Source organism: Lasiosphaeria miniovina (genome assembly GCF_030549165.1).
Source record: "Lasiosphaeria miniovina strain SMH2392-1A chromosome Unknown B0T26scaffold_4, whole genome shotgun sequence".
Classification (NCBI taxonomy): Eukaryota; Fungi; Ascomycota; class Sordariomycetes; order Sordariales; family Lasiosphaeriaceae; genus Lasiosphaeria; species Lasiosphaeria miniovina.
The window spans coordinates 3211863-3234837 of record NW_026848223.1 but is presented as its reverse complement, the minus strand read 5'-3'; the positions used below and the strand labels follow the sequence as shown (position 1 = coordinate 3234837).

The following is a 22975-nucleotide window of genomic DNA, read 5'->3' as shown; positions in this document are numbered from 1 at the left end:
ACTTGGCATGACCAGACAGGGAACGTTGAAAATGAAACAGTTACAAAAGACGGTAACAGTCGTCGTAAGATACGCATGACGCAAATGAATGCAGGACACACTGTTTTCCTTCTCATCTCGTGTATTTCAAGGTTTCAAGGTTAATTACATCTCTGCATCTTCCAAGTCCCAACTCAACCACCCACCTACCCAATTTAACAAATAACACCGTCGAGAAGGGGGAATATCTCGCATCCCCACACGCTGCCAAAGCAAAGAGCAGAAACAAAAGTCAAACCCAAACCGCAACCACACCTCCCTCCCAACGCCAGCGTCCCTCGTGACCCAGACTCAAATCCAGCGTCCCTTCAGACCCAGACCCACACCCAGCGTCCCTCCAGACCCAGACCCAAACCCAATCAATCCACAACCCCCCAGATACATCCGTCATCCACCACGCCAAAGCCGTCAAACGCACCCGGCTCGGCGAGCCGAAAGTCGCGCGCGCCGCGCTGCACGAGCATCTCCTCGATGCCGTCCGCGTAATGCTTCTCCCGGAACAGATCATATTGAAAACAGCGAAAATTGAAACTGCGACACACGTGCAGCGGGCTGGCTCCGTGCAGATCGTTAAAATAGCTCAACGGATGCTGCGAATCAAACGGCACGCCGTCCGGCGCGCCAACGCCATTCGGATCCGCGCCGGCGTCCAGCAGGATCCGCACGGCGGCGACGTCGCGCCGCAGCACGGCGACCTGCAGCGGCGTGATCTGGAGCCCTTGCGGCTCGACGCTGGCGCCGCCCGCGATCAGCTGCTCGATCACGCACCCCCCTTCGTCGCCGGGCTGGCACCGCGTGCGGGCGTCGCGGTCGTCGTCGTCGTCGTGCGCGGGCAGTGCCGCCAGCAGGATCCCGGGCGTGCGGCGCGCGAGCGCTGTGATGGTGCCGTACGTGCGCAGCAGGAACACGAACGCGTCGCCCAGGTCCGACTGCCGGTCGACCATGCCCCACACCGCGGCCCACTCGGGCAGCGTCCCCGCGAAGCCGTACAGCACGCGGGCGCGCGGGTGGTTCGCACTCGTAGTGCGGTGCACGGCGAAGCCGACGTCCCAGCGCAGGCGCGCGCACAGCAGCGCGGGCGCGCCGCCAGACACCCGGTGCGGCGACGCCAGCAGCGCGGCCGCGAGCGCGTACTGCCGCGTCGCCAGCAGGCACATGGCGATGTACGCCGCCGCGGCCGTGGCGGGCGGCGTGTCGGGGTCTTGCGCTGCGCTGAGCGACGCCAGCCAGAAGAAGGAGCAAAACGGGTCCGTGGAGATGAACGCGTAGATCTGTCCCGCCGCCCGCGTCAGGCACAGCCGCATTGCGGCGTTGTGCGTTGCTCCCGGCGTGAAGTAGCGGTACACCAGCTCGCGCGCCGCGGGCACCTGCGCGATCTGGTCGCCCCAGAGCACGATGGCTTCGAAGGCCAGGAACAGCACGTACTGCGCGAAGGCGCCGAGCTGCTGCTGCTGCTGCTGCTGCTGCTTGGGCTCGTGTGAGTCATCTTCGGGTGTCGGGGAGGGCGGGGAGGGGGCGGTCGCGTCAAGGGCCGACAGCATCAGCGACGTGAAGAACTGGGCGCTGGGCAGGGGCTTGAAGAAGGCGGCGGGCCCGCTGGCGATGCGGGCCGAGCTGAGGTATTCCGCGATGGAGAAGTGGCTCAGCAGCACGAAGCCCAGGCCGTCGTCGGGGAGATACGGCTCTTTGTCTGGCGTGCAGTACGTCCTGCGCTCGTAGCGGTCGTCCTTGGCACGCTCCTCGAAGCGCACGAGGCAGCCCAGCAGGTCGCGGACCTGCTCGGCGCGGCGGGCGAGAACGGGACCGAGCGCGTCGGCGTGGTCCGGGTACACGACGGCCAGCAGGGTGCGGAACGACATGTACTTTGACCGGTGGATCTGGGTGTTGTACGAGATCCAGGCCAGCGCCTCGGTGACGAGCTGGCAGTCGTCGGGCGGCGACTGCTCGAGGATGCAGCGGAAGATGCGCTCGTACGTCGACTCGAGGTCGCGCGGCAGGTCGTCGAGTGCCGCCGCCAGATCCTCCTCGTCGCGCCACCGCAGCCGCCGCACCACGTCGAGCTGGCACACGGCCCACCGGGACATGCCCTGCGAGCGCGCCGCGATTACCCGGCAGGCGCGCGCCAGGAACTCGTCGCTCAGCAGCCGGAACGTCGTCGCCCGCTGCCGCCGGACTGCCGCGTCGACGTACTTGGCAATGTCGGCCTCGACGAACGGGTTCGACATGGACAGCGGCGTCGCCACCGCGTCCATGACGGCCTTGATGTCGACGTACACGCGGCTGACGGCCAGCAGGCGCATCTTGGCGAAGCGGAAGTCGGTGGCCAGGTCCTGCACGACGGCCAGCAGGCGCTCGCGCGGCATGCTCTCGTCCATGGCGTCTAGCACGACGAAGACGGCGTCGTAGGGCGCTAGGGAGGCCTCGAGGGCCGAGAGCAGCTGCGGCAGGCTCGGCTGGCTGCCGTCCTTGTAGAGCTGGAGCAGGGAGCCGGCCATCTCGTCCGACTGGCGGCAGAGCCGGCTGATGGCCCAGCGCAGAAAGTGCGGCGCCTCGTCGTGGCGGCGCGTGTGGTGGCAGTAATAGTATATGCACGGGGCCGACACTGAAGCCAACGCGCCCCCTGCTTCCTGGGCCTCCAGGAGCTTCGAGAACAGGCGAGCCGCCAGCACTGTCTTCCCCGCGCCTGGGATCCCGTGCAGCCAAACGCACCGCGAGTCCGGCTTGCTCGGGTCCAACCACTGGCCCCACGCAGGGTGGCGGAGAGCCCACTCGCCCGTTCCCTCTTCGTACTGGCTCGTGGCCAGGTTGTGGATATCGGAGGGGTTGGTCTGGGACAGCCAGTCGTAAAACTGGAGGCGTTCGTTTGCTATTTCTTGCTGTTAGCCAGGAGCAGGCAGAGATTCTGTGGGGGCAATTAGAGGCGACTATTTACCGGTCAGAAGCTGTCGGACTGTGACGAGTTCGCCCTTGATGGCTTTCACGTCTCTCCTGCTCTCCTCGTCAGCACCGTCTTTGCTAGGCAACGAGGCCAGATAACTCATGAAATGTCGCCACAAATGACCAGCGACACGCTCGCCTTGTGCCGCTGGAGGTCGTCCAGCAGGGCCATGACCTTGTTTCTTTTTAGGGGCCAAGCCAGACGCAGCGAGATGGCCTCGGCCCGCCACTTGAGCGTCATGGGGGCCGGGGGCGCCGGGCGGGGATCAGTCGGCGTCGGGACCAGGTCCTCGAGCCGCCTGAGGGTCTCGAGGCAGCCTGCGACGGGCCCGTCGGCGGCATAGAGGGCAGACAGCTCGGTTGCCGACTGAAAGTCCGGGTCGCTGTCGAGCAGGAACCGCAGGTTGTCGACGACGCCGTGGAGCGAGCTCGTCTCGATCAGCACCCTGCGGAGGTCCTTGCGGGCGTCCTTGACATTCTCGATGTAGAACCTGCAGCAGTACGTCACCTTGGCCGTGAGCTGGACCACGGCAATCACGCTGGCCACTAGGCCGACCACCTCGGCCATCGTCGCACGCAAGAATTAGGGACCCAGGGAAGGAGTCGGGCTGAGCGTTCATTTGGGAAGTGTGAATCAATGGAGTTGGATATGCCAAGCCGATGACAGGCCTGTTGCATGCAGCCCCATCCGATTGGCTGGGAGAGATTCTGCCTGGGGCGCAAGACTGCTTCGCCTCAATGCCACAGCAACACCGTGCGGTGAGACTGAAAAACAGGTAAAAAAAAACATGGCAGAGTATAATCTCTTCGTTGTGCCCAAGTAATTACAGTCCATGATCAAATACGAAAGAAGAAAGATGAAAACCCATTATGCACAAATGACGATGAACCACACACTCGTTCTTCGAAATAGCCACCCCAAAAAGGGACATTTGTGGCAGACAGAGTCTGTTCACACTACTAGCAGACTAAGGAATAGCGTTCCGCGAATAGACACTGCTACATAGGTGAGGTAACAAACTACCGAGGTAGGTGCTTGAAGAAATATATATAGATATATATAGATATATATAGATATAGATATATAGATATAGATATATAGATATAGATAACGTGTTTGATAAGCGAGTGGCAGTGACAAGCGAGTGGCAGTTCTCACTACCTCATTACAACTACCGAACGAGATACTAATACTACAAAGGAAATAATTAACTAAAACTACTCAGAATCTGATTCCTCATCCATTTTCGTATCTTCCTGGCACGTACGAGAGTTGTGTCCTATTTTGCCGCAATTGCTGCAGTGCCTTACCTGTTGCGTTGCTCCTCGCACGACCACCCCTCGATCGCTTTTCCTCCTCTACCAATGCGTGCGCATCCCTTTCGGCCAAAATATCGCTCGCATCCTGCATAGTTAATGGTCCTCCTACCCGGATACGACTTTTTTTTAGCTCTCCGGCGTTTGCTTAAAGCTGTATTTGCTTCCTCAAGCTCTCGTACCCGCGCTTTCATCAACACCATCTCGTGCATAACCTTTGTCGTACCCTTTACAATCTGATCAAGTGCCTCAAGAATTGGAGTTGGTGAGCTACCTTGATGTCTGGTAATACGATCCTTGATGTGTATTGATTGTAGAGAGGCCTCGGTAGCATTTCGTGGCGTTTGAGAGACCCAGCTGTCGTACGAGACCTCGGGGGGGCTAGTCGGTGTCGGCGTACGAAGCTTGATATCCAGCTGGGAAATCACCTTTTCTGGGTCGAACGGAACAAGGCCTGCCCCTCGAAAACCTCCTTTTACGTTTTCAGGTTCAAATGTTGCTTGGAATGCGTTGAAGAAGGCGAGGAAGAAGTCGGGCTTGGTGATATGGTGAATATGGTTGCGCATTAACTTCTCAATTTCCTTGCCGTAGAACCACTTTAATATACGAAAACACCCAATATCAAGGGGCTGAAGTAGATGAGATGAGTGCGGAGGCATGCAAAGTGTAATAATGTTATTTTCTTTGCAGTAATCCTCAAATTCGGCCGAGTGGTGGCTCTCATGCCCATCCAGAATTAGGAGTCGCTTTCCACCTATCGTACGATGGCGAGAATGTTGGTCAAAGTGTTTGATCCAGTCAAGACCAATCTGGTTATTCGTCCATCCAGTTTCTGAGAGATCAATTGTCCACTCGGGTGGGAAAGGGCTGTTGCGATACCAACTTTCGAGGTGGACTTTACCTGCAACCACCACGTACGGAGGGATAGTATCACCACCCGACCGTACGGCCTGAATCACCGTAGCCCATTCCCGATTACCAGGCTGGATCTTCTTCACCCTCGCACGGCCTTCGGACGAGGTAACAACAAGGGTTGGTGAGATCTGGCCCATCATGAACCCAGTCTCGTCAAAGTTCCAGATATCCGACTCGAGGATCCCATATTTCGCGATTGTATTGCGAACAAGGTCAAACCACGCGCTAATTATCTTCGGATCTTCGCATTTGGCTCTCTGGTAGTCGTACGGACGCGTTGGACGCGTCCGAAGCTCTGGCTGTCGTCGTACAAAGTTTAAAGCCCAACGCTTTCCGACGCGTGACGCGTCACGCGACGCGCGTAGCAAGTTGGCCATATCTTCCACCATATCGTATCCAGGCGAAAATCCTTGCTCGTATAGGTTGAGAACCCTTCGTACGATAACCTCCTCTTCAAGAGGGTCTAGTTTCCGAGAGTTAGCGACGGTATCTGCTCGAGAGGAGATTCCCTTATATCGCCGCTTGAGTGTGTTGTAGGGTACCGAATAAGCCTTTGCAGCCGTCCAGAGATTGAGTTCCTCATCGCGCTCCATAGCTTGGAGGGCAAGGATGATTTGCGCTTCATTTCGTACGATAGGCATATTGTGTTGTGAAATTAAATCGTGATGTTGCGCAAGAGGTGAAATTGGTGAGGTGGAGCTGCCACTCGCTTGTCACTGCCACTCGCTTATCAAACACGTTATATATATTTAAGTTATGTCGCAGCCCCTATTCTTTGCAGCGCATCTCTTACATCAAGAATCGACTAGGTATTCCAATACGTCACATGTTTCCATATAATTATCCATTAAATACCAACATACCTCAGATAAGCGACTCAACCGAACCATAAACCTGACCAGAACCCCTTGCCATCTTCCATCACGTCCGTAATGGTGGCGCCGACAAACATCAAGACCTTGACCTGTTAATTAGCTATTTACTTCCGCAGTTCCTTCAGCCGCTGGCGCACGGCTTCCTGTTCCCTCTGGAGCCTCTCGTCCCCTTGAGGAGGCGCAGCGCGGCCTGCAGCGCGGCTCGGCGATCTGCCAGCCGATTCTCCTCCTCGACCAGCCGCGCCGCCTCTTCTTCTTCTTCTTCTTCTTCTTCCACCTCTGTTCTTCCTCCACGAGCAGCAGCGACGGGGTTATATTTAGAAGGGGCCTTGTTGTCCGCTGCTTTTCCACCCGCCGCCGCCGCCAGTGGTGTCTCTTCTCCTCCTCCGTCCCCGGCCTTTGCCCCTGTTGATAAGCCGCCTAGAGGCTGGTCGATTGATGTTGCTGACCCGCTGCTCGAAGTCGACCCGCTGCTCGAAGTCAAGATGGTTGGGTATGTTTGTTCTCCCCCGGCAGCGGCAAGCAGCGGAATATCGGAGCTCTGCCGGCGTACCATAATTGTAACCTGATGCGCCGTGATGAGGTTGCCTTTGATGTGTTAGTGGGGAGGAGGGAGAGCTCGGAGCATGGAATGCATGTTCGGACTGACACGGGTGTCTAGAGAACAGAAAAGCACTCGGCCGACGACGAGAGTGGCGGGGTGCCGCTGGCTGTCGGGGCCGTGAATGACGACACTGCGTATCCGCTGCGGTGAGGGGCGGCGGCTGGTCAGGTACTTACAATACATACATAGATTACATTAAAGGATTGGGTGCTCATACGGGACAATATGCCGCAATAGACTCCCTGGGAGATAGAGCAGGTCCCTCCCACGGGGTCTCGAAGCCGTCAAAAGCGACATACCACCCCGACGGGCACAGTCCCGGCGAGTAGAAGAAGTGGCTTTGGACATCAAAGGCTTTGGTGGAAGGCAGAGTGCCTAATTGTCGCCATCAATTCTGTAGATGTAATCGAGGTCGTTGGCTGGCGCGTAAATGTGGTCTGTCGTGCATGAGGCGCGCCGCGAAGACGGTAGTAACGGGTCCCGCGTCGCCCCAGGACAGAACTGTCGTTGTCGTTGTCGTCGCCATGGTGGCGACTGCGAACGGCCATGCCCATGCTCAAAAGCCGTGTATGCGTGCGTGCGGGGAAGAGATGGTGAGACCACCTGTGAGCTGAAGGTAGACGGACTCTTAGGTATTGGAATAAATCACCTATGAGGCGAGGCTATGACCAGCCCGGGTTGGGTTGCCAGGCCATGCCAAGCCTTCGCACTTTGTCCCAATTGTGCAAGTTGTGGCTTTCAGTTTTTTGCTCCAAGATAGGGAAGATAAGATCCTTGCGTAGTAGTCGACGGTGACCGAAGTCCTTGAGGTGGCTCTGCGAAGTCTCCAGTTCGGTACTGAGGTTGCCACAAACCCAGAAGCCACCTCGAAAGAGAGAATACTTTACCGAGTTAACTCACAAGATAACGACTATAGCCACATGCATTTCTGTTAAGACTGAGTCTGCTAGGACTTTTAAAGAAAAGTCTATCCAGACCGTCGACGAGATAAATATAGAGTTGATGGCTACCGAGGGGGCAAATTATAAATGAGAAAGGGATAAGAAAGGAACAAGGACAAGAAGAAGAAGGAGAAGAAGGAGAAGAAGGAGAAGAAGGAGAAGAAGAAGAAGAAGGAGAAGAAGGAGAAGAAGGAGAAGAAGGAGAAGAAGGAGAAGAATGAAAGGAGGATGAAAACTAGCAAAAAAACGAAATGGAAAGAGATTAAGCGAAGTGGTTCCTCGCTAGGCTTTACCTAATTACCTACCAGTGGTTCGCCGCGGTTTCTGCTAATTAACGTTCCTGAAAGCAGCCGTAGAAACTTACATTCTGTCTACCTACCGTGTCTACCTACCGATGATATCTCAGTTCCAAAAAAAAAAAATGTGTGTGTGTGCCAGCCACTACTTGTAAGTAAACTAATAAACGTGCAAACGAAAAGGTCTCAAGTTTGAAAGGGCTCACTCACATGCACCGAGACAGGAGAAGATGCCTGCCTACTCCAGATCTGAATTGCGACGAAACCGACGAATTCACTCAAGCTCCCTCCCCGCCTGAACCGCTGCAACCTGCAGGCTGAAGTACTATGGCAAGTACACAGGAATGGCTCAATTCCTGGCCGACGCCGAGCGCGGACGAGTCGGCGAGGGTCCTGTCTGACCCATCGTCAAGTCAGACTAATCATGTCTATCCGGATGCGATGCATCCAAGGAGCAAGTGAACGAATGCAAGGCGCGGCACGCACGACAACCCCGCGAAACATCGATTACATGACCCCAAAACCGACAACAAGAGTTTCCATTTCCTCCTTCGGAGCTGAGCAGTTGCCGCCTTAAGCTGAGCCAGGCTGAGCCAGGCTGAGCGAAAGGTCATTTTTTGGGCTACCCCGGTTATACTTACCGTGGTTTGAAAATGGCATTCTGAGCCCAATTTCGGGACACTGGCGCCCCGCCGCCTGGCCACCCTGTCTCTTTTTTCCCACCCTACCAGAGTAAACGATTACCCAGCTTACCTACAATTGAATTGGAAGGATGGAAAGGATGGCGCAGTCATAGTTGCCTGGTGTAACTCTATGCCGAACAAGCTTGTGAATACGAGGATGAGTTCTTCATTGGAGAGTAGAGCAGGTGCCACAGCAGCTGCCTATTGAGGGGCAAGAGAACCAACCGCCGATCTAATGACGCGTATGAAGGCTACCTAGACAGACGCATGACGCTCTCGTGATTTCGGCTGATCAGTGGCAAAGAGCCGTGACAGGGGTCTTGCAAGCTGAAGATATTGAGATGGCATATAGGCAACCGTGCTAAGCCCCTAAAGACTACAACTTCCTAGGCATGCGAGATTAAGGGTTCCATGAGAGGGGCTGCCTTATTCGTGGGTCCGCTCGTACAGTCCTGCCCGTCGGGCAATCCCCTTGGAACCATCTTTTATCTGCTTCAATGCTCAAAAGCGAGGCAATCCGGGGAGATGTTACGATCTTGGTTCAAAGGTGCAGAGGGCGTTGCCCGCCCGCTGCGGATTGGCTGGAACGGCACTTAGGGTGGGGCTCTCGCTAAGAGAAGGTGCATCCAATTAGGGAGTGCTCAGTGGGGCCATTGCCAAGGTGCACTGAGCATGGCTGAGCTCAGCAGGATCAGTGCCGAGACCCACTGAGCGCACTGAGCAGGGAGCTCAGTGGGGATCAGTGCGTCTAGGACTGAGCACGACTGAGCATGTAAGGCAGGAACTCTGATTGGTTGCTCATAGTTCTATATAGGAGCTGGCAGCACGCTCTCTCTGGAGAACGGTTCTGCAGCTATCAGTGCATCTGGTTAAGCATACATTGGTTGTGTGTTGAAAGCCTGTCTTTCGCAATCTGTGCACGATACTCCTTGTCTCCTGTCATCTCCTACCTGCCGTCCAGACCCCCACAATCCTAGGCCGGGCCTAGCTCCGTGGACCTGTTGTCCAGATTGTAACAGGCAGTGTTCCGGCCAGTTGGTAACAGGTGGTGAGCGCGCACCCTGTGCGCGCGGCTGGTGTTTGGGTTGTCCTTTCCTTACATTCCGGTCCTACTACCTACTACACGACTGTTCCTCAATACGGTAAATAAAGAGGCAGCTCGTTCGGCCTACTACCTACCGCACGACTGTTCTCTCTCTTATCTTATATATTCCTTACATTCGTACCTCCTTATTACTAGCTAAACCTTCTGTTTTTCTACTCCCATTACTTTCACTTGTTACTTCAACTCATACTAGACGTGTATTACAAACCACTCGACTGTAGGGGTCAATTGTCTGTAAGGGGGTTGGTTGGGTTTGGTAAACAATGAAGAATGAACAAAGAGCAAGCTCCTATCGCACGGTGATCACAGTCAAACTGGAATGCTGTCCAAAATGTATGAACACACAATGAATGTGATTGCTTGCTTGAGAGATCAAGCAAGAGCTATCTAAGACCGTGGGTACGGATACGCCTACCAAAAGTCTTTACTCACCGCCTTCTTGGCATTTCAGCCAATACAGGGCCTATCCACTGTAGCCCACTAAAATTACAGGGCTTCCACCAAACCCCACCATTACCATCACTACTATTGTAGTTTGCGCGTAGTCAAAGTCAATTGCGGGTATCTATTTATCTACTTTCTTCTATTTGATCGCCGTAGTGGCGCTGGTGCCGGCGCTGGCGCCGGCGCCGGTACTGGGGCTGGCACTTCCTCCTCACAACGAATAACCTCTTGAATATGGTGCATGATGCGCTCAATCCATGTGCGAATCTTCCACAGCGGCAACTCCTTCCAAGCCTTCCTCCAAGCTTTCTCCGCCTCCTTCCGACTCTGCGGGGCGCCATTCTTCGTCGTTTGCCTCTTCATATAAAACCACGCAGGCTCGATCATGTTGAGATCCGGAGAGTTAGGACACCATAACAAACGCTGAATCCTCGAGACACTTATCACCACCACGTTAGCGCGGTGTACATGAGCCGGCGCGTTGTCCTCCATCACAAGAGCGTCAGGGCTGCATTCGCGCGCAAACGGGATCAACTTCGGCATCAGTACTTGTTTTTGGTAGCGATACCAATCGATTCCTTTCCCCTTGCCCCTCGTTAGCTTACCGTTTGCCTTAGTGAACTTCCACTGAGGGACGCGGCCGGGGTTCTTCCGATCAATCCGAAGGCGAGACATCGGCTTGTTCAACTCCCACTCAGCCTTACAGATAGGCTCAAGCTCCTCGTTCATCTTCTTCAAGTCCTCATCAGCCACCTTCCTCTCCGTAGTAGTTTCCGGCTTCCAAATATGGTAAGGGCCCTTCCGATTATAAGTAAAAGAAGCCCAGAACATAAACTCCGTAAATCTTTTCCACCGCTCACGAATACAGCTTCGTAGGTGCCGCTCAGTCGAATTCCTCCATAGTCGATACCCTCCACGGCGATGACCAATAATAATAGATGTTTCATCGGCCCAGATCACCTTCATCCAATCTTCGAGGGTTTAATCTTTATGATTAAGACATCACTTTAATCGTTGCGCCCGCATTTCCTTCGTTAACCCAGGCTTTCGAGTGGGCTTCAACTTCTTCAGGCCGGCCTTACGCAGAATCCGCCACACCGTCATTGCGGAGATCTGCCCCCCTAGTTCAAGAGAGATTTGAGCGCATGACTTCTCACGACCGTAACGATTACAACGAACCTTGGCAAGGACCTCCTCCTGATAGCCTTCCTGGTTTCGAGGGCGACCCGACTTCGGTGCGTTGGCAACGTGGGAGCTTTCGAGCCGCCCAGGAAGACCGTTAGGAGTCTGAGAAACGTACCCTGCCTGGATCGCGCGGTCAATGAGGGTACGCGCGGTGATACCGGTCACTTCTTCGATTTTGTCGTTTGACCAGCCGATGGCTTTGAGGGTTAAGGCTTGAGCACGGGTTATACTGTCAGTATATGGCTTCATGGCTGAAAGATGGATAAGGTGGTAGTTGTAATAGATAGGCGAAAGAAAAACAACCCTTGGATTTATCTTACGACTTGCGCATCTTTATATATTTTCATCTTGAGCCCAGTTTGGTTCCAATGGATTTCCACGGCAACCGCCACGACAACAGGGTTGCCACAAGCCTGAGCGCTGGCCCCTGGTTACTGGCTGTACGTGGCTTACAGCGGCTTACAGGTGGTGACGTGGCTGACAGGCTGCATCACGGCCTAGTACGAAGCCTCAGGGAGCCTGCTTTGATTGGCTTGGACCGAGCCAATCCCTTACGGTGGTTTTAGCCGCTGTGGCTCCCTGGAAGGCTCACTGAAGGAATTCTGCCGGCAGAAAAAAATGGAAAGCGGTGAGAAAAGACTTTTGGGAGGCGCTTCCGTACGGTCATCGTATATATCTATCTGAGACGGGCTAGTAAGAGCTGCGCTCTTACTTGCCCGGTAGGAAGGACCTGCCCGGTGCCGGGCACCGCTAGCGTGCCGGGCAACTTGCCTGGTGCCAAGAGGGGTCTTGGCACCGAGTACTCCCTGATTGGCTATCCTTCCATTTGCCTGGTGCCAAGACCCTTGGCACCGTGCACCGTCTAATTGGTCCGTCCGGGTGAAGGCCCCAGTCTGCCTGAGGCGCCCGCCTCTTGCAGCCTGTGCAGTACGAACCAGGTTCGTCACAAGCCGCCCATCCGGCCCAGGAAGTGAGCCATTCCTGCCCCCCCCTGCCTGGAAAAAGACGTCTGAGTTTACTGAGATAAGGGACGCCAACGGGGAAGTAGATTTTGGGTAGTGACCACATCTCTTTCAATCTGAACATTTTCTCAATGACAAGCTGTTGAGCGCTTCACACTGTGCAGGGGGGCTAGGTCAAGGTTGCCCTGCGACATTTAGCCCACCTTACATCTAGCAGCCCTGGATCCTCTCTCGGATGGCTCTTCCTCTGTGGATTGATCCCGCATGCCTTGGCCGATGGGAGCTGCACTGCAATGTTGGTGTGTCGGCAACAATCTGCGATTTCGCCCGCCGCGATGCTCAGCCGTACGGAAACCGCGCTAGGTAGCAACCCCGCTCGGCACGTGCGCGCTTCGAGAGCCTTACCCGCGAGCATGCTGTGCCGAACGGATGCCTTGGGCTGGCCGCCCATTTGCTTGATCATCGTAAACTTCTAGCTACCCCTTGCGATAGAAACTCGTTAGTCATGTTCTAGAAACCGGAGATTCTACGAACTTTCTAGGTAGCGACTCCAATATTCCACTCACAACGATGGCCACCCGACGGCCGGCAAGCCGCGCTGGCTTCCGTTTCGCCATAGTCTGCGCATTACCCCGCGAATATGATGCGGTCAGTCTCCTCGTCGACGAGTTCTGGGATAAAAATGGCGACCCGTACGGGCGGACTTCGGGGGACCCTTATACTTACAGAACCGGACGTATTGGTGATATCAGCATCGTCCTCGTCCTCCTTTCGGATATGGGGAAAGCCAGTGCGGCTAGTGCTGCGGCCAGCGTCCGGTCAAGCTATCCGAACCTGGAGCTCGTCCTCCTGACAGGCATCTGTGGCGGTATGCCCCGTACTGACGCCAACGAGGAGATTCTGCTGGGAGATGTGGTCCTTGCCGGATCGGTTGTCCAGTACGATTTCGCCAAACTGTATCCTGACGGGTTCCAAACAAAGAACACCGTGAAAGACATGATCAACCCCCCTAAAACAGTCCGCAACTTACTAAGTATATTGGGGACTAATCACCGTCGCGAGGATTTTCAGAGGCGTATCGCAGTCATTCTTCAAGAACTACGAAGTGCTAGTCGTCCGAGTCAGTCAGCGAAATACCAGTTTCCCGGAGCCGCGCTTGACAAGCTCTACCAGTCGCGCTACCGGCACAAACACCAGGTTCCGACCGATTGCTCTCAATGTATGGACCCACAAAATACCTGCGAGCTGTCCCGCACGCAGACATGCGACGAACTCAGCTGTAGCGATACTTTTCTGGTGACGAGGAAACGCGAGCATAATCCGGAGTCCCCTGCTCCCCTTGTATTCTTCGGGCGCATCGGGTCAGCCGATATAGTAGTCAAGTCCGGTGAAGACCGTGACAGGATTGCTAAGGAGCACGGCCTCCTCGCATTCGAGATGGAAGGTGCTGGAGTTTGGGATGAGATCCCTTGCATTATCATCAAGGGTGTCTGCGACTATGCGGACAGCCACAAAAACAAGCGGTGGCAGTACTACGCGGCGGCGACGGCAGCATCTACCATGAAGGCGTTGTTGGAATTCTATCCAAAAACAGACGAAAACCGAGGTACGTACATTATATTATATCACTAGAAGAGAGGATACTGAACATCTTCAAGCGCTACCAAGGCGCCATTTTATGGTCCCGCTCGGTCGAAACGAAGGCTTCGTCGGACGTCACTCCATCCTAGAGCAACTCCTTCAGCGCATCCCTCCAAATACGAACAAGGATAATTGCCAGCGTACTATCATCGAAGGCCTCGGTGGCGTTGGCAAGACTCAAGTGGCTCTCGAGGCAGCTTACCGGGTGTGCCGCGATCATACAGACTGCTCCATTTTCTGGGTGCCTGCCGTTGATACAATAAGCTTCGAGAACGCCTACCGCAACATCGGTCAAAAGCTGGGAATAAGAGGGATCGATGACGATGACGCAGATTCTAAGTCGCTTGTAAAGAGGGCCCTAGGAGAAAGCTCAGACAGTTGGCTCCTCATCGTTGATAATGCCGATGACATAGAGCTGGTCTTTGGCAGTCGAGAGTCACCAGGGTTTACCAAATATCTCCCATTTAGTCGCAATGGCTCAATACTTCTCACGACGCGAAACCACAAAGTCGCAGCCCGATTTGACCAGAAAAATATCATTACTTTGGCGCAAATGAACCAGACTGAAGCAATAGAGCTATTACAACATGGCCGAGGAAACCAAATTAACGATGCTGAGAGCATACGGCGCCTAGTAAACTTCCTAGACAACTTGCCTCTTGCAATCAGACAGGCATCAGCATATATGGCAGAGATAGGCATGTCAGCGGCTATATACCTTGATCGTTGCCGCTCGAGTAATAGGACCTTGATCCGACTACTCAGCAAGGACTTTAACGACCAGGCCCGGTACGAAAACATCAAAAATCCTATAGCTACCACCTGGCTAATTTCCTTCGAGCATATTGCGCGAGACAATCCGACTGCTGCACGGTATTTGCGATTCATCTGCTTCCTCAACGAAAAAGACATCCCCTTCTCATTGCTGCCGCCAGCAGAAGATGAACTGGAAGTAGACGAAGCGATTGGCACCTTAAAGGCGTATGCATTCATCATCCCGCGGGGAAAAGAGTCATTCGACATTCACCGACTTGTTCGGTTAGCGATGCGGAACTGGTTAGAGGAAAAAGGAGAGCTAACGGAAAGCATAACTGATGTGATTCAACGGCTCGCTATGGCATTCCCCTTCCCAAAACACGAAAATAGAGAGATCTGGATGAAGTACCTACCACATATGCAGATTATCTCGGAGTCTCCAGGTTATTGTACAGATAAAGAGGCTGAATCCGATCTCCTTTTTAATATAGCTGAGAGCTATTATCAGATAGCTAAGTACAAGGAGGCCGAGCAGATACACCGGCAGGCGCTGGAGCTCAGAGAGAAGGTGCTCGGCCGCGAGCATCCCGATACGCTCACTAGCATGAACAACCTTGGGAGTGTACTCGAGAGCCAGGGCAAGTACGAAGAGGCCGAGCAGATGCACCGGCAGGCGCTGGAGCTCAGAGAGAAGGTGCTCGGCCGCGAGCATCCCGATACGCTCACTAGCATGAACAACCTTGGGGTTATACTCAAGAGCCAGGGCAAGTACGAAGAGGCCGAGCAGATGCACCGGCAGGCGCTGGAGCTCAGAGAGAAGGTGCTCGGCCGCGAGCATCCCGATACGCTCACTAGCATGAACAACCTTGGGGTTATACTCGAGAGCCAGGGCAAGTACGAAGAGGCCGAGCAGATACACCGGCAGGCGCTGGAGCTCAGAGAGAAGGTGCTCGGCCGCGAGCATCCCGATACGCTCACTAGCATGAACAACCTTGGGGTTATACTCGAGAGCCAGGGCAAGTACGAAGAGGCCGAGCAGATGCACCGGCAGGCGCTGGAGCTCAGAGAGAAGGTGCTCGGCCGCGAGCATCCCGATACGCTCACTAGCATGAACAACCTTGGGGTTATACTCAAGAGCCAGGGCAAGTACGAAGAGGCCGAGCAGATACACCGGCAGGCGCTAGAGCTTAAAGAGAAGGTGCTCGGCCGCGAGCATCCCGATACGCTTACTAGTATGAACAACCTTGGGCTTGTACTCGAGAGCCAGGGCAAGTACGAAGAGGCCGAGCAGATACACCGGCAGGCGCTAGAGCTTTACGAGAAGTTGCTCGGCCGCGAGCATCCCTTTACCCTCACTAGCATGAACAACCTTGGGGTTATACTCGAGAGCCAGGGCAAGTACGAAGAGGCCGAGCAGATGCACCAGCAGGCGCTAGAGCTTTACGAGAAGGCGCTCGGCCGCGAGCATCCCTTTACCCTCACTAGCATGAACAACCTTGGGAGTGTACTCGAGAGCCAGGGCAAGTACGAAGAGGCCGAGCAGATGCACCGGCAGGCGCTAGAGCTTAAAGAGAAGGTGCTCGGCCGCGAGCATCCCTTTACGCTCACTAGCATGAACAACCTTGGGGTTATACTCAAGAGCCAGGGCAAGTACGAAGAGGCCGAGCAGATGCACCGGCAGGCGCTAGAGCTTAAAGAGAAGGTGCTCGGCCGCGAGCATCCGTCTACGGTAAGGAGTAGGAGGAACCTTGCAGGCTGTCTTGCAGAAAAATATCGTAACTTATAACCGTGCGGATGGTTTCACAACTACATTCGCTCTACTCTTATATTTTTCTTTCATAGCGGCCACAGGAGGGTCTGGGAGCCCGAGTTACTATATAGTACGTCGTTATATTCTTGCGTTTTCCAGAGTCTTCGATCGCTTTCTTTTATACTTGCTAATATTATAGGGATTAGATAATCAAATTTGAATTACATAGTTGTTTCGGTTTATAAGCGTAGACAACTAAACGAACATCTCTATCCAATTGTGATTTAGCGCCCTCTTAGCATACCGTAATTAACTTGCAGTTCTATCCGCGTAGTAACAGTTTTCTTTCTCACATTGAGAAATCACTCCGGTGGTCTGGTGTGGGGACGTAACATTCGGATCCTACCCCGCGGTGGGGCAAGTGGACTGTGCACCTTCATCAGAGATCTTCAGAGCCGGTATTGAATGGTGGTCGCCGATGTCGTATGCTACCGAGAACGGACAGTGTAAGTGGCGGGCGGGCTACCTTTCTGTAGGAAAGCGGTGCAGAGGCAGAGCCGCGTCGAATCTACGGTGCGTCTCCTGGTTCGGTTCAGGATACGCAGTGAGCTATCTTGCGCCCATTCTCCATCCCAAGTTGCCCGGCAGGTTGCGAGCCCGGCTAACCGTGGTATTACCGTAGATCGAACAAGACGCAGGAATCGTGACGGGTTACCAAGGTGGCAACGCTACAGAGCGTTTGAGCGAGCTGCTGGAGATCTACATCTCCTTACGATTGTCTAAAGAGAATCTTTGATATGGGAGCAGCTGAGATCGCTGGTTAGCTTCTGTCACAGCAGCGACGTTGAGAAGTTGACGGCGCATTCCGTGTAGTTCTGCGAGAAGTGCGGCAAAAAGAGAACCAAGTGCGAGTGTCCAGGTCCCTTCCAACAGTCTTCCCCCGCCCCACACACTCAGAGTTGGGTGCAGGTGCGACCTGTTTGGTAGCCGGACGACGGACTAGGATGGGTGCTCCATCTGTAGTTCCGGTTCGAAAACTTTCGACAACCCAGGCACAAGACACCCAAAGGTTGTGCCGCACCTGCGAGGTCATGAAAAGCAGGGTCAATGTGGAGCGGTGCACTAAGTGCCTGAGAAAGGTCCAACAGTGCAAGTGCCACGCTCAACTAGTGAGAAACGACGCGAAAAAGTGCGACACCTGCAACAAAACCCCAAAAAGCTTCCAAACTCCTGAAGCACAGTACAAAGTCTCAGACCTCCCAGGTCGCAAAGAATACAGAAACTGTCACAATCTCAGGTCCAAGCAAGGAGGAGTTTCCCAAAAAGTGACAAGCGTCTCCCCCCCCCGGTAGACCTGGAGGAGTGCCAAAGGGCGGCAGAGAAGATGTGGGTCAGACAGAAACCAAAGAACTACACCCCTGGGTTCTGGCAGCCCTGGCCGGCCAGGAGCAAGAAAAACACGACAGAAATCAGGAGAGGTTGACCTTCCCAGAGTGGTGTTTGCCACCCTCCTTAACGAAAGATCGGGTCTAAGAGGAACTCTGCGGAGCAAGTGGAAAGACCAAACAAGACAAAGAATATATATATACAACCTCCCGAGGGCCAGAGGACACATCTTCAACTGTGTCACCTCGGGGTGGTCGAGTAACAAAGGCGCAGACAACCCAGAAACCTTCCTAGAATGGTACCGAAGGACCAATGAGAAGCAGGCAGAGTTGAGGGAACTCAAGGCGGACTCAGGCAACGGAACGTGGATTATGGTCGACACCAAGGAACTGTCCCGGCTGCTCGGTGCAGCAGAAACCGAAGAGAGCCAGGAGGAAGGTATTTCTAACTAAGAAGTGACCGTCCAAGCGGAAGGATAAGAACCCGTAGTCCCGAAGGGAGTTTTAGGGGGTGTGCTACGTGAGAAGTATAGAAGCCCGGGTAAAGCTCAGGAAGGAGGAACAGCAACGAAGGCTACCTTTTCTCTACCCGGACAGGATAGATTTTTTAGTAGGACAAGACACCCACGCTAGGTATATAGCAGATGCTCGTTCCCATAGTGACGGAGATAGCATTAATAAAAGTGAATTGAATAGTTCTGCGGGCCGGGCTGGGGCTGAGCTGCTCGGTGGCTGTAAATAGGCGAAGTGAGAACCGCGGCCGTGCCATGAACGAATGGCAGCAACGTGCTTCCTCTATCGTCGCGAGATCGCTGTGCAAAGTTCGTCGAAAGCTGCGCGTACCTCTGGACCGGCTTGGATGTGCCCGGATCGTTAACGACACAACCCTCCGTTTCTGATGGAACGGACCTTTGCGCAGACGGCGCGGACGTGTCGGCGCACGCACTCGTGGTCGTTCCCCACTGCACCGCAGCGGTGTGGCAAATACGACAGGAGCGCTTTCCCGCCCCACGTACAGCGGCTTTTGGAAGACCGGGGACGCCAAGTGAGGTTGTGCCCCCAACTAGTATGGTCGACGCCGGCGTGCCGCCCCACCACGATCTTGATCTGACATTGTGCAGGCGGCGCAACGTCTCGACGCGCCACGACGCACGCGTCATGATTAACAAATGGCTTTGCGCCGTCCCCGCCGGAGCTGGAGCGGGGTTGTGGTTATCAATGGAATGGCTTCTATATGATGGTATTATTAGCTACGTCCTATGATATTTACCGGCTCTGCCCAGGAGATATTGCATGGCGAGTCTCAGCGTTGGAGAGTTGTCCGTAAGCCTCGAAGATAGTGGCCTTTTCAGCGCCTAAGTGAGCATCGCAAGCTGACGGTATTCGCGCCAAATTGAGTGATTTGCGAGCAAGCTCTTCCGCAGGCCAGCGATTCCAGCTGTACCCACGGCTGGCCTTAACTGCCGCGACCCGCCCCATCATTCACTACCATGACCCAAATAAGCAGCTATTCCTGCAAATCGATGCCTCAGCTCAACGAGGATTCGGCATTATGCTCTACCACCTAAAAGACGGAGAGACCTGGGACCCCTCACAGTGCACTGTGATACCAGTAACCAAAGTGCTCCCAGTAATGTTCCTCAGCAGATTCCTCGTGCGAGCAGAGCTTCGATATGGACCTTCGGAACTGGAAGTTGCGGCCCTGGTCTGGAGTGTTAAACGTCTTCCGTAGTACTTGATTAACGTCAAGGCAAACAACGAGTTCGATTCAACGCAAGCCAAGGACATTGCGGACGTGAAGCAGTCAGAAGAAGCGGATACGTCCGGCGCACCTGAAGATCTCGCAGCAAGACCTTCTATTGTGCCGCCCTCGAAATCAGGGCCCGAGACAGTAACCAAGGCAACGGACAAACCTGGTAGGATGGGAAAGCAGAGAAAGAAACGTAAGGGGACGGAGGATGAGTGGCTAAAGCAATGGGAAAGGACTTTTGAAGTCGGCTTGAAATTAGCAGGGCAGGGGTCTTCTCCACTCATTGAGTTCAAGGACTTAAGGAAAGGCATTGTAAGTGGAGATAAGGAATGGCTCGAACCAGTGATGTATAAGAACGAGGTAAATTAGCGAACTAGTCCTAATTCAGATCCGAACATATATCTCATACTCAAACTTAATAGACAAGATATCTCCTAGTATATCGAACTAGCGTTCTGACTTTTAGTCATAAACAAGACACCACCTAGCTTTTTGCTTGTATGATATGCCGCTGAAGAAATCGTGCAGCGGCGGCACGGTCGTCGACACCAACACTCATGCTCCAACTCATAATTGGCAGAGCAACCACCCGTTATCGAAGGTTCTAAGCCTAGCAAACCAGCCAAGCAAAATATCGCCATAAAGCGTATTCGCCTTATTGCATGAGACATCTCAGCATGCTGGAAAGTTCTAGAAATATAGTTGTTATCCCTGAACTTGAGGTTAGATATCAAGAAGAACGTACCCAATCCACCCATTGATATACAGAGAAGTCTCTAACCAGTTTGAAGTTAGCAGTGCATTATAGACAGTCCACAGTATGTAGAATCAGTGCACAATTAGCAAACTATATCATGTTACGATCCTGGTTCAAAGGTGCAGAGGGCGTTGCCCGCCCGCTGCAGATTGGCTGGAACGGCACTTAGGGTGGGGCTCTCGCTAAGAGAAGGTGCATCCAATTAGGAAGTGCTCAGTGGGGCCAGTACCAAGGTGCACTGAGCATGGCTGAGCTCAGTAGGATCAGTGCCGAGACCCACTGAGCGCACTGAGAAGGGAGCTCAGTGGGTATCAGTGCGTCTAGGACTGAGCACGACTGAGCATGTAAGGCAGGAACTCTGATTGGTTGCTCATAGTTCTATATAGAAGCTGGCAGCACGCTCTCTCTGGGAGAACGGTTCTGCAGCTATCAATGCATCTGGTTAAGCATACATTGGTTGTGTGTTGAAAGCCTGTCTTTCGCAATCTGTGCACGATACTCCTTGTCTCCTGTCATCTCCTACCTGCCGTCCAGATCCCCACAATCCTAGGCCGGGCCTAGCTCCGTGGACCTGTTGTCCAGATTGTAACACTGAGTAATGACTGGTATTGGCGTGAGACTTCAACCTGGCCTAAGCTAAAGAGATGTGCGAGGGCCATGGTCTAATATACATAAAGGGGTTATGAGTCATCCTTGCGTGGCCCTGGTGGCGGTGGTGCGTGGCCCTAGTGGCGATAGTACGTGGCCCTAGTGGCGGTGGTGCGTGGCCCTGGTAGCGGTGGTGCGTGGCCCTAGTGGCGGTAGTACATTGTGGCCACGCGGGTGGTTTCCTTACATAAGAATAGAAGTATAGTGAGAGGATGAATGTAGTAGAGAGGAAAAGCGGGGAGAGGAGTAGATGGAGGTAAAGAACGACAATGCTAGTCTATAATAATAATTTTTAGTGATAATAGAATATATTCTCCGTGATTCTCAAGCCTTTAAGTAAGAATTATTCTTGATCGCCGCCTTGACTAATTCCTAAGGTCTTTTCATTAGCTCGGTATATATACTAGTCTTAAATTCATCTGGGGCTTATGTATTACAAACCACTCGACTGTTAGGGTCGTCCGTCTGTAAGGGAGCACGGGCTCCACAGGATGCTGGGGTTGGTAGTTATGAAGATAGAACAAAGGGCAAGCTCCTATCGCACGGGTAATACAGTCAAATCGGAATGCCACTCAAAGTGTATGAATGCAGTGAATGTGTATTGCTTGCTTGAAGAACCAAGCAAGAACTATCTAGGACCGTGGCTACGGTCGTCGTATATATCTATCTAAGGAGGACCAATCAGAGTTCCTGACTCACATGCTCAGTCGTGCTCAGTCCTAGACGCACTGATCCCTACTGAGCTCCCCGCTCAGTGCGCTCAGTGGGTCTCGGCACTGATCCTACTGAGCTCCCCGCTCAGTGCGCTCAGTGGGTCTCGGCAATGGCCCCACTGAGCACTCCCTCATTGGATGCTCCCTCGAGCGAGAGCCCCCCACCTTAAATGCTGTTCCAGCCAATCCAGAGAAGGCGGGCAGCGCCCTCTGCACCTTTGAACCAGGATCGTAACATTATGTACAGTCTTGCTAATGTATCTTTTGTTAAGTGTCGTGCCGACGAAGTAGAATTAGGAGAAGCAGGATGGTGGGAATCATGGTAACGGCAAATTGCAGTAGGAGAGGCGCAGCAAAGTTCACGGGGCGTGCCGTCCACCTAGAGTGGTCGCTATCGGGCGGAAAGTCTAGCTCTTCCCTCCGTGCCCCTATATTGCTGAGGTTGCCTTCTAGTAGAGCCTCTCCTCTTCCGAGCTGCCCTTGACCATTCTTCATTCCGCCACTTTCGCCTTCACCGAGGACTGCTGCCTGGTCTGCAGCAGTTCATATATCCGAAATCAGCCGCCCCCGAGCTGAGGAGTAAGCTAATTCCTAGATCTGCGGTGGCAACATTACCTCGAACAGTATTCTGCCTCGTCATCACGCCGTATTATCTTTGAAGGATGAACTAGGTGATCACCGGCCTGGGCAAGGTAACGTATATTGGTGTGACCTTCTAGTTCTATGTTCGGTGTCAAAAGGTGAGAGTACCTTGTCCGTTTCTTCAGCTTCAAGCACACCCAAGTAAAACAGGCATGAATTATCCCTGGGTAGAGGTGGTATTAACTCGACGCATTCATGCCGATGTAACTACTGGTTAGGGCTGCAGATACAAGGAGACACTCGATGGTCGGGGGAGAGGGACCGTTGCGTGAACGAAATCGAGCTGGAGACAATTGCCGGATAAGTCGATTGGGAACCCACAGTCATTGCATAGAACCATTGGCCATTATACGGCAGGTCCTGTAAATCGATCTTCCCCTCATAAAGGTGGCCGTTGTATCATTATCGGCAATGCCGGGAAAGCCTCAACACGCCCCTTAGTAATATAGGAATTTAAAGTGCTGCCTACAAGTCTGGGGGGCTCTTACGGGCATGAGTACGATGGAGGGGTAGAGGACCATCCCCGGTACTGTCTAAGGAAACTTCTTAGTAGCTCTTTCAGCAGTTCTCATTTTCGCCTACCCATATCCTTAGGCTCGCCTACTGTTCCCTAGTTCATGTTCGACCACT

At 53.7% G+C, this 22975-nt stretch overlaps 4 protein-coding genes across 4 annotated transcripts; 2 read left to right on the top strand and 2 right to left on the bottom strand.

The window, feature by feature from the left end:
• Positions 1–434: 434 nt before the first annotated feature.
• B0T26DRAFT_599226 (uncharacterized protein) lies at positions 435–3544 on the bottom strand (the record flags this gene model as incomplete). The annotated part of the gene is made up of 4 exons (XM_060435687.1): positions 435–734; positions 1791–2905; positions 2972–3049; positions 3094–3544. Coding segments are annotated over 4 exons (1944 nt in total), but the record flags the coding sequence as incomplete, so codon positions are not given.
• A 7352-nt stretch (positions 3545–10896) lies between these two features.
• B0T26DRAFT_710631 (uncharacterized protein) lies at positions 10897–11657 on the bottom strand. Its single transcript, XM_060441990.1, has 3 exons — positions 11338–11657; positions 11095–11279; positions 10897–10945 (listed from the first exon to the last, which is right to left on the bottom strand). Exons 1-2 carry the CDS (start codon positions 11588–11590, stop codon positions 11257–11259), a joined length of 276 nt encoding a protein of 91 aa, XP_060296486.1. The 5' UTR covers positions 11591–11657; the 3' UTR covers positions 10897–10945; positions 11095–11256.
• Positions 11658–12664: 1007 nt separating this feature from the next.
• B0T26DRAFT_854799 (uncharacterized protein) lies at positions 12665–15310 on the top strand (the record flags this gene model as incomplete). The annotated part of the gene is made up of 2 exons (XM_060447680.1): positions 12665–13909; positions 13962–15310. Coding segments are annotated over exons 1-2 (2385 nt in total), but the record flags the coding sequence as incomplete, so codon positions are not given.
• Positions 15311–19089: 3779 nt separating this feature from the next.
• On the top strand, positions 19090–20044 carry B0T26DRAFT_802753 (uncharacterized protein; the record flags this gene model as incomplete). The annotated part of the gene is made up of 4 exons (XM_060447063.1): positions 19090–19549; positions 19586–19778; positions 19848–19897; positions 20024–20044. The coding sequence occupies exons 1-4, from the start codon at positions 19388–19390 to the stop codon at positions 20042–20044; spliced, it is 426 nt and encodes a 141-aa protein (XP_060296484.1). The 5' UTR covers positions 19090–19387.
• Positions 20045–22975: the final 2931 nt, after the last annotated feature.

Bases quoted from the DNA above. Each gene is read 5' to 3' on its own strand.
- B0T26DRAFT_710631 (XM_060441990.1), bottom strand. From the start codon at position 11,590: ATGAAGCCATATACTGACAGTATAACCCGTGCTCAAGCCTTAACCCTC. The intron at 11,280-11,337 runs AGGTTCGTTGTA...CTCTCTTGAACT, and splicing joins TCAGGAGGAGGTCCTTGCCA to AGGGGGGCAGATCTCCGCAA.